This window comes from Osmia bicornis, chromosome 13 (genome assembly GCF_907164935.1).
Source record: "Osmia bicornis bicornis chromosome 13, iOsmBic2.1, whole genome shotgun sequence".
NCBI lineage: Eukaryota > Metazoa > Arthropoda > Insecta > Hymenoptera > Megachilidae > Osmia > Osmia bicornis.
The window spans coordinates 5,887,853-5,898,881 of record NC_060228.1 but is presented as its reverse complement, the minus strand read 5'-3'; the positions used below and the strand labels follow the sequence as shown (position 1 = coordinate 5,898,881).

The 11,029-nt window shown below is 33.8% G+C and overlaps 2 protein-coding genes across 4 annotated transcripts; both read right to left on the bottom strand.

Moving 5' to 3' along the window:
* Window positions 1-499: 499 nt before the first annotated feature.
* Window positions 500-2,606, bottom strand: LOC114872615 (dynactin subunit 6). The gene is made up of 5 exons (XM_029179990.2): window positions 1,837-2,606; window positions 1,455-1,625; window positions 1,259-1,386; window positions 815-957; window positions 500-721 (listed from the first exon to the last, which is right to left on the bottom strand). Exons 1-5 carry the CDS (start codon window positions 1,863-1,865, stop codon window positions 620-622), a joined length of 573 nt encoding a protein of 190 aa, XP_029035823.1. The 5' UTR covers window positions 1,866-2,606; the 3' UTR covers window positions 500-619.
* A 44-nt stretch (window positions 2,607-2,650) lies between these two features.
* LOC114872613 (huntingtin-interacting protein 1) lies at window positions 2,651-10,846 on the bottom strand. Of its 3 annotated transcripts, none has more exons than XM_046288393.1 (19): window positions 10,232-10,846; window positions 7,741-7,946; window positions 7,502-7,565; window positions 7,071-7,428; window positions 6,667-6,728; window positions 5,873-6,147; window positions 5,606-5,805; window positions 5,408-5,546; window positions 5,249-5,336; window positions 5,097-5,185; window positions 4,823-5,026; window positions 4,570-4,750; window positions 4,199-4,486; window positions 3,879-4,120; window positions 3,647-3,799; window positions 3,475-3,575; window positions 3,184-3,413; window positions 2,931-3,094; window positions 2,651-2,866 (listed from the first exon to the last, which is right to left on the bottom strand). In XM_046288393.1, the coding sequence occupies exons 2-18, from the start codon at window positions 7,780-7,782 to the stop codon at window positions 2,934-2,936; spliced, it is 2,877 nt and encodes a 958-aa protein (XP_046144349.1). In that variant the 5' UTR covers window positions 7,783-7,946; window positions 10,232-10,846; the 3' UTR covers window positions 2,651-2,866; window positions 2,931-2,933. The 3 variants fall into 3 exon arrangements, with proteins under 3 accessions (XP_046144349.1, XP_029035818.2, XP_029035816.2); XM_029179985.2 differs by having other exon boundaries at window positions 2,651-2,852; window positions 7,741-7,959; window positions 10,232-10,845; XM_029179983.2 differs by having other exon boundaries at window positions 2,651-2,852; window positions 10,232-10,845.
* Between the last annotated feature and the right edge of the window lie 183 nt (window positions 10,847-11,029).

Below are 11,029 nucleotides of genomic sequence, written 5' to 3'. Positions count from 1 at the left end.
TTAAAATGCGCTTCCATTGACACCCTACAAGGTACACAATTCCCATATTTAAAAAAAAATCGGCACACCTTGTAATATTGGGAGCTGTAAGTGGTTTTATAACGGTGGGATTTTTTATTAAATTGTGGATGAGTATTACTAATTATAATAATTAAGTAGATTGGTAACAATTGAGTCACCAAGTTAATTTCAGTGATGGTTGTGTCCTCTACTATCAGAAGCCGTAACTACGAGTTCGCGAGTGGATATGATCGATGGCAGTCTATAACTGCAGCTTTTATTTTATTTATTGAACAATATGGTACAAAATAATAATTACAAAATTACCTTAAAATTTACATTAAATTAAGGCTGAAATTATTTTATCTAGCGATAAAATATAGTCTTAATTGTAAATGTAGGCAATTTATTAAATAGAAATACTTCTTTTCTACATCGTATATAAATTAAATATAAAAAAAAAAAACGTAACTATAATGCACTTTTAATAACTTCTTAGTCTATTTAACTTATGTATGTTTTATTAAATATCTTTTCAAATACGAAATTATTAGTATTTGTTAATTTATCGTGTTCGTAAATAAATTTCACAGCAGTCAGTTAACTGACTAAATAAAAATTATGAGCCCCCTTCACTTTTAGTTGCTTTTACATTAGGCTTACGAAGATGGTGATAATTTGGTAGGATTTTTAATAAGAATTCCAACTGACCTATTTGAGGCTGAAGGAAAATGTTTGAAATTATATAGTGTTACACACTTATCACTTGAAATTATCACTTTTCCATATGAAATGGAACTCGGCAAAAACTTACAAATGGTTTATCATACATCTCCCTGCGTTGACATTGGCTACCATAAACTATGGTATTTTCGGGAATTGTTTCTGATTCTGTTAACGAGCATGATGCTCCAATAACACAACCATTTGTTAGCTCAACTTCACGAGCAACATGTGCTATGAACAAGGATACAACTCTAATGAAATACATAAATAATGAATACTTAACATAGTATTTCATCTTATAGAGTGGAAGAGATGAGAAAAAGGACGAGCAGCGGAAACGAGGGTCCGGAGAGTGAATGTGTGAGGAGTGAATGAACTGTGTGCATTCTCTCTCTCTCATTAGAGGTTTTTAGAGACAAGAAAACACCTTATGGGAAGGTGGAGTTTGTAAGTAGAGCGGAGGTCCGTGTTTGTACCCCGCAATAGGAATAAACTATATTATTATTATTATTATAATATATCTTATAATTACCTTTGCTCTCCAGAATATTGTTGTCTCCAACTTTAAATGCCTCACAGGTACAATCTGTTTCAAATACATTATAATTACCTATTATTTGCACTCGAACTGTTGTTAACTCTGGAGCATCTGCTGGTAATCTTTAACAAACATCTCAGTTAGCAAAAAGAAGAAAATAAACAGTTTTACCTTAACTTTGAAAGTTCACCTGTTTGTTATAGTTGCCATTTCCTCAATAATATTCCCTTCGCCGATGATAATTGGGCCAGCTTCTGCAATGATACTTGCTCTTGGGTGAATCACAGTTTTTGGTCCAATAGTGATGTCTCCCTTTAAAATACTTTCCTCGCATACTAAGGCTCCTGCCGATATCTTTAGACTGCATAAAGAATTAACATTTATGTTTTCATTTTAATGCAAATTAATCGGAATTTACGGTAGACGTAACCTTAAACAATCTACCATTTAACGAAACTTAATATTCTAATTCTAATACATGAATTCTTATGATTCAGACTTGAATCAACAAATTACTGATAAGGAATGAAGAAATTCGAAATACTTTAGACAATATTAATAAATTTTCTCACTTTGTACGACGACTGACTGATGAGCTCATTGTTGCGGTTGACTGTAGGGATTTGCTAGTGTGGCGTCCTCTGATATGAGCGCGCAACCTTGTCGGAAAGTTAATTTCCTATAAATTTCTAATGGGCCTCATTAACATGGGTTCGTTATGGGAAAATCCTCCCACTTCACTTCAAGTTTCCCCATTTAACTCACCGAAAATTATCAACCACGCGCGTGTACGCAGAGATACGCAAAAAAAAGGACGCCGTTTCTCGCGCATGCGCGGCGATTTGAACATCAGTACAGTACAAGTTTCAATAAAATGGGGTACCTTAATCACCCTGCATAATTTTGCAAAAATTGTTATGATGTGATTGTGAAAAATGAATGTATAACATATATACATAATTCACACTTTTCTCTTTTCGGGGGTATAGGAAAGGGACGAGTACTAAAATAATTGTAAACAAAACTGACTAGTGACTAGGGCTTAGTCCGTAGTTGCGCCACCACATAGACACGTCCCTGCAAAACTCGCGCATGCACAGGAAAACCGTCCCATGCGCGGGAAAACCCGTCCTATATCCCGTCAATGCATATTCGCGCCATTTTTCAAATATCTTCTCATTCGCGCCGTACGTTACTTCACACATTCGCCGTATTTTTTATTCTGTTTCTTATCCTTACTTTTACATCATACTGCCTCGCTCGCTCCATTAGAACTGATTAGAACCCCCTTTTAGTCGCCTCTTACGACAGGCAGGGGATACCGTGGCCGTATTCTGATCCCCCCGAGCCACAGGGGGTCCGGGAAATCATTAAAATTATTATCAATTATCATTAAAAAGGAATAAAATTGTCTTTATTAAACATTAAACATGCAAATATTACAATAATTCATTTTGGACAACCCAAATAGAGTTTTTTTTCTGTAATATATTATTTTATAGTGAAATTTAATCATTTACTTTCCATTTGTAAACGTTTCTTTCAATACTGTGGTTAACGTGAACTTCACATAGACTTCAATAAAAATCTGAAAAAGACTCACTAGAATATAATTATTTAATCGTCGAAATAATTTATGATTTATTTATTTCTTAGTATTACTTACCCATCATTCTCTCTCGCCTTCTAGTTGGTAATGATAGCGACGTAAAGCAGCTAAGCGTAATCTTTCAGTCTCCAAAGCCTGTTCTAGTTCTAATACGCGAACTTGGGCCTCCATTTCTAGTCGTTTAGCCTGATGTAGGGTCAAGCCAGAAACATCTAAGTCGTCTATGAAATATTAAATAATATTTTAAATTTTCTCATCTGAAATTTACTTATTCTTATTAGTAAAAGTTTGCAATAGTAATGATATTTACCATTTTCCTCAACAAGTTGACTACAATTTTTAGCAGTTGCAACAACGCTTCCTGTTGCTTGCGTAACATCCCTCGATGCTTCAGAAAGTGCAGCTAAATTATTGCTATTTCTATTTGCTTTTACTCTGCTCGCGACTACTAGCTGGGCTGTGGTCGCAGCAATTCCTTGTGACGCTACTACTAATTGTTCAAATTTGCCATTTCCGGCAACAACTTTATCAGCAGCTTCCCTATAAGCGTAAACAAGTTTTGTAGATAAATGGTTAATTACAATAAAGCATCTATACTTACAATAAAAGATTAGCACCCATTGCTACCGCTTTTGCTGCTGATATCAGCCCTTCAGACCATTGATGATTACGTTTATAGAATTCAGTTGCAGAGGCTGTACCCTATAATTAAACATACATGTTTATATTCTACAAATTAATAACTTTGGTAATAATAAAAGAAAGTATGTTACCTTTCCTTGTTCAACGATTTCTGCCTGTAGTAATCGTGACTTTTTAACTAACATTCTTATACATTTCATTAATTCTGTACAGGAGTCTAAAATTTTCTCGTTTACTTCTAATTTCAATCCTGAATCCGCCGCACGGGATTTCTCTAACATGTCCTAATTTAACATTGTGACAGATATTAATTATACAGAAGAGGAGCATGTATTAATTAGTATCATATAACGTAATAATTACCCGTATTCTATTAGCAGCTTCCTCTATCGCTTTATCCATACCTAACAATTCTTGTTCCACTAAACTCCCTATAACTTCTACATTACCTTGGGCATTCGACAATGTGGCGGCAAGTTCGCATATTTTTTTAAAATGTTGTTTTACTTCGTTGATTTGACCCACGGTTGTGGGTGACTTTTCTTTCACATGGTTAAACATTGTTAACGTTTGTGTCCCTAATTGTTTACACTCATCAGTCAATTCTACGGTAGAGTAAAATTAAAAATAATAGGAATGCTTTTTTTTTAATGATCTTTTCTGACTTTTTATTCGCAACTTACTATCGCCCAACGCGATATCAATAGACGTATTCGACGTAGATTTCGCGTGGATTATATAAAGTCCCAAAGTGTAAGCGACCTGTATTGCACTTGTTATGAGTGCCTTCCCTTTCGTTGTGTCACATACGAAACCAGTATACGCTACATCCAAAGCATCCAGTGATTTCGATGTCGGTTCTTCTAATCTTTCAAGGTACTGAGGTGTACAAGTCAGATCCGACATTGCTGGATTATCAATGGCATGCAGCGAATACTGCATTATATGTTCTGCTTCACATATACAATTAACTGGAATAGACGTTTCATTTTACCTTAGATAAGCGACCACGTGTCGTCCAGTATTTTATTATTGATTTAATTGAAACACTTACGCAACAATTCATGCAGCACAGTGTCAGCATGAGTATTCATTTCATTACGACATCGCTCAGTTTCAACCTCTAATTTCTCTATTTTTAAATCTAACTCTTCCTTCTGCGCTAATAAATCATGCAAATCTCCTTCCAGGGCTGTTTTTTCAGATGTTATAAAATCATTTTTGGCAATCAACGCCTAAAATATTTTCAGAATAAAATAACAATAAAGCATTAAGGTAAATTGAAGAGGAAGAAAATTGTTAATAACTAAGTTTTCTGTTTTCACGCCATTGAGTTGTTGCTTAACATCGTCCAAATCTTGCTGCGCTTCGACGGCCTTTTTCGCTTCCTGTTGTGTTAAAGCTTGGCCTTGTAATAATTCTTCGAGACGACGTTCCGCTTCCACTGTTCGACGTTCAGATTGTTCTTGAGACATTTTTAAAATTCCAAGCTGCTTGTCAACTTCCGCTTTCTATTGTACAAAAGGAATTTAATTGTCGAATATTTTTCACTGTACATTTTAAGACTTAAGATGATCCCACCTTTCTAATTAAACTGATATGTTCTTCTCTTAACTTTGCATAGACATCCTTCAATTTGTGAAACTTTTCCTCCAAGATCTTATACTTTTCTGCAAAAAAAATAAATAAAACGATGACAATATTTAACAAAAATAAAACTAATAGGTACTAACCATCACTTTCATGAACCTTCACCATCATTTCCGCTTTCTGCTTAACTGAATCCTGATTGACTTGTTTCTCCTGTTCCATCTCATGGCACTGAAGAAAATAAATGTATATTAAAAATTATATTTCCTATCAACCTTGCATAAAATTCAATTATTCTTTACTTTAACAAGTAAATCTGATTCAAGCTGCGCGACACGACTATGCAGCTCTCCCACAATTTGCTGATGATCAGTCAATACACGATGCAATTCTTGCCTCTGACGATTGTTTTCTTGTTGCAAATGATCAATAAGACTTTCCCTGAAACCCAAACGGCTGTGTTAATATAAATTCTTATTTAGAATTCATTTTGCAATCACCTTTCCGCGATTGCATCGGGTGAAATCGATCCGTTTCGCGTGGAATCTAGTTGATCCCCTGGCAATGAACTTGTGTCAGAAGTGTCTATCAGACTATCAACGACCGTTTCAGAATCAGCGAAGGATTCTTCTGGTGGTAATACTACTATAGGTGTAACATAAGTTCTTAATTCAGATTGTATCAAAAAATTTGGTGGATTCTGAAACACATAAATGAACGCATGTAATCGATGCATTTCTATAATGAAAAATAATAATGAATCTTACCTCAGGTAACGCAGGTATTGTTATAAGATGCTTAAAATACTGTCTCTGTTTAACAGTATTATAGAACTTCTTCAGTTCTTGAAACTGTTTGGAAAATCTGTCGCGGTGACCTGCTAAGGTGTCCGCGGGCAGAGTACTATGAAGTTTGAACAAAATTTTTACACAATAATCATAGAGCTGCGATGCATCTAAGACACACGGGATTAACGGAGCCAGTCGACACTGTCCGCTGGCAGTCATAGAGTTCGAAGGTGTATTCTTTAAAGAAGTGGTAACTGAAACATTTCATCGACATAAGTTACCACGACCGTGAATCCAATGATGATTATTATCAGAATTTCCAGACAGGTTTTTCAATTCGGGAAGTGGTTAATAAAATGGATACACTAGGAGTAAACGATACAGTGAACGGATCTTGAACGATCAGATTTAATCGTATCGAATATCAAAGTATCTTATTGCATGGAATAGAAAAGATGAATTTGCCAAAAATTCATGAAGCATAGCGGTATTACCATCCTGTACATCGGTCAATCACACCCACGTTCATTTAATTCAGCGTACAGATCTTGATTTAACCGGTCAGCCTTGGTTCTGTTCGATCTGCATAACTGAGATTCTACTAGATTAATTACGTTAAAATAGCGAAAGTTAAACTGACACGCTGCTCTTTCATATCTGATCAAAGGTTGACAATTTATGCTAAGCATTTGTCAATAAAAAGTGTAAGAAACGAAGTCGGGAAATGGAAGATTGTTGAATTGATAATAATTAACATTCCATTCCGTACCTACCTGCACGTTGCAAATTCAAAATATCGTCCATGTAATCGAACATCTCGACCGACATTTGGAAACTGAAAATAATAAAACAGCGGTAAGAAGCTATTGGAAGAATTGTAAAGTAATTCTAGAGGTTCTAAAGAAAGTAGGGTGCGTATGTAAAATAGGATACACCTCGCTGATTTCAACGACCTTAACATGTGGTATAAAGATCAATGTCCTGAATAATTTCATTTACGTGTACCATAGATCAATTTTAGTTTTGAAGATAGACATAGAAATATAGGGTGGTTCCATGGGGTGTGACAATCTTCAAATTTATCTAATTAAATGATATAAAACTTTTGATATTATCCCATTATTAATCAGCAAGGTAGATCCTGTTTTGTATAATTAATAAAATATTGTAAACTTACTAAACGTTAATATCATTCTCTCCGATGGATTCCAGTTCCTCCGGAGTTACTTGAAGATTTCCCGGTATACGCGGATTTCGATTATGAAAATCTAATTTGGTGATTAATAGCCTTATGTACAATTGGATCAGTTGACCGTAACCCTCTCGGAGGTGTTGCCATAATTTTCCAATATCCTCCAATTTACCCCTATAACGCTGAGAGTCTGGAATTACTTTCGGATGACCCTCGCGCAGAACTTTATGCAGAACGTGACAAAATTTCCATGCTACTATTTGATTTTCTTGAATTGGTTGCTTCAACATGTACATCCAAAAGATCATTCCACTTTTCTCTTGATATGTTCCTATAATCGCACCTATATTTCTATTAAGTTTATATACCGCATTCAAGAGAAATTAATTTATAAATTAAACATTTTAAAAGGATACTTCGCACATGTTTCTCTTTCACAGGAGTCTCTGTAGGATTTACAGCTTTCCCGATACTGACACTCTAAAAAAATATATAAACAATTCAATGGTAATTCTACTCCTTTTTTTTTTTTTAACGTTACACAACAATGAGCAATAAAGACTAGAAAGTGTGGCATAGTTTCTTGGAAAGCGACCCTCGATTTGAACTAAGGAACGAGTAAAAAAGTGTTTCAAGAACATACAGATTCATTTACCAGCTGATAAAGTTGTTTATCGGTGAGTGGAACGACACTCATCGTGACAAAAGCGTGCAACAGCTGCAGTGATAATCGAAACACGTATAAATAGAAATCCCAACGGTCAGTCCATATGAAAAATCATCGTTCGGTAATTTGTCGTTTGGTCTCTTTGAGATGCGTTAAAAGAACGCGATCCACATCGTTCGGTTGTGCCGCATCGCCTGGAAAAGTTGACTAGTGAAATCCTTTTTTATCTGCTCGAAAATGAAATGAATAACTCGGTACGGTTTTTAATGAAGTTTCGCAAAGCAACATTTCATAATTCTTAGATTTACACAGCTTTCTCCAAATGAAAAATTAATTGTTCCCAGTAGTTTCCGCTCTAAATAACTACAAGGGTAATATTATTGGTAAAATATTCCAAGAAATCATATTCCCAGTAGGCGAAAGCATATGTTTGTAAACAGATTTGAAATTGCTTCTAAATGTACATAGAATTAAATTCAATTTCTAATCATAACTGTTTAATTATGAAAAATTATACTTTAGAAAGTGAATACCTAATTTCGATGTGTTTTCGAAAAGAAAAATCTAACTTTTATAAAAAAATAAGGGCAATGCGCTTTCTTCCGGTGCAACCACCAATTAGAGTTACATTATGTCTGACTAAACGTGTCCACTTTCACTGCGGCACTAAAAGCGTTAATAACATTTAATCCACCTCAACATATGTGCAATAAAAATTGTACCTCGGCAATTAACACCTTAATTGCCGCAGTGAAAATGAACATCTGTAGCGAGACTACATGGAATATTAAAACACTAATTATTAAGTATAACATCAGTTAATTTTCAATTTGGAACCTTACATCATTAGTAGTATAATACCAATATTATTCAAACATACTATTATACAAAATTCATAGCAATCAACGTATTTAAATTTTATTACCAAATAAAAATATTTTTTAATTTTGATTCATGATTTAAATAAAGCAATAGGTATCATTAGTCCTCTTCAGACTTGGAGGCTTCGAAACGTTTGATCTGCAAATTTCTTGCGGGAAAAATGAAAACCGTAATACATATATTCGAAATGTGCAATCTCGGAAGTCCAAATGATGGGTCTTTTATGTTCATTAACCCTCCCAAGTGGTGTCACCGCACCGGTACAGTTAACGATGCCTGTGCCAGAAAGAGTGCCGCTATACGGTTACGTTCATTCAGAAAGTATTCCACTGGTTGCACCCGCGCGTATGGATGAATAGGCAAGATGTAGTTCATTATAGAATGAGTCAAAGACCTGTACATATAGTTGTTACAGCGAAAACAAAGATAACTACCGTAATAGAAAGACACAACAACGATGAAACAAGACTCTGGTATCGGAGTACTAAAAACATGAATAATCAGTTATCCGCGTTTTATTTAAAAACGCGCTTCAATAACAATAACAAAATAATGAAATGTCGTCATGAATAAGATACTAAGGGTCATATTTTTATGAGATGATAATAGTTTGGATAATAATTTAAAATAAGACAAGATATAACTTGTCATACAATTGTTCTATTGATCATTGAATTATCATGGGATCAAATTGTTTATTTATCGATTTACCAGGGCGATTAAATTTCAAGTTGTTTCAGCAGTTTGATTACTCCAACTACTTAAATCAGTGCTTATTATTACCTAATCAAGTACACTTTTTTTAAATGACACTAAATTTGTGTTTTTCTTTTTAAATATGTAATAAAAGAAATAGATAAATATGATTTACGTAATACCTGATAAGTAACAGATTTACAAAAATATAGAACATTCACAATTTACATATATAATATAAGTGACATAAAATCGTAATTATACATTAATTTATAATTTCTTTTTTTTAATCAATTTATTTATAAATATATTTATTCATAAGTATACTAAATAATTTCAGAATTTAAAGAATTATATTGATAACAAACAAATTATAATTCTTTTTACAAATGATCTCTATAAGAAGTAGTGCACACGATTAAATATACATATGCGTTTACGTGTAAAAGAAACAAGAAGGCTTCCTGTTAGGTGATGTCAGATTTTTCTTAGAAGCACATATACAACATGATACTATGAATGATATTCATGTTAAACGCCATTGATATGAATAAGCGTCTATACTAAATGATAATTTTATAAATTCTCCAAATTTTAAAGCACTGTCAACAATCGAACATTTCAAAAATGTATCGATACAATAATAAACACATTTCCTAACCTGTACAAGATATTAAACGATGTATCAAGTTGAAACGAGGTCAAGGATCGCATTTTTATCGCACACGTTTAAATGTAATAGTTTGAAATGTATCATTTAAAATCAACATGCACTTATACGGTATTTTTATACTCAAGTATAGAGAGAGTATAACCTTATGTTCGTTTAGAAGATATCTACATGTTCAATTTATTCCGTAGGTGGAACAAGTAGTTTAATATTAAAATTCATGTCACATACCTGAAATTCTTCGAACTGTTTACACATGAAATCCAGATTACGTGTACTTCGTTAAAAAGAGACACGATTGTGTTAAATTCATTCCTCCGTCAATACATGAATTGTTAGAAGATTACGTAGCATAGATCCGGCTATCGTTTGACGGAAACTTGATAAATGCACACTGCTATTACTTTTTAAATATTAACACGTTCGATTTTGGAAAGTGCGGCAAATGACAGATCAATTATTCAGAGGACTATCTTTTCAATTAAAAACGATATTAAACACTATATATCGATGCACTGCTATACGAATTCAACGATACGATATCTGATACGGCGGATAAATGTCGAAGATATTGATAAGAAAATCGAGTAACGACTGATAGCGTTGTTAGTATACAAATCAAAATTTCGTACCAAATACGAAATAAATACGTGCTTCCTGTCCGCGCGTGCAACAGAACACAGTGAAACACTTGGAATATAGCAATAGAAGTACATTCAGTATCAAACCGCTATTTCGAGCGCTCTTCCAATGGCGTAGTCGATTTATGAAACTTGTTGGCGCGTAAACTTGCTTTCAAACTGACATATATTTTAACATTTTGTATTAGTACTCATATCATCTGTTGAACACCATTGGCTTTATTATTTTGTTTTACTTCCTCTCTCAAGTAGTTTCATTATCAGCTCATTATATTTTTGTATTACTTATCTTGTTCCGGTATGACGCACTTAATCTTTCATGCACTTTCTAAGTTCTTTTAAAAAATTTTCGTCAAATTTGCTACGAATAATTTAAAAATGCCCAAAC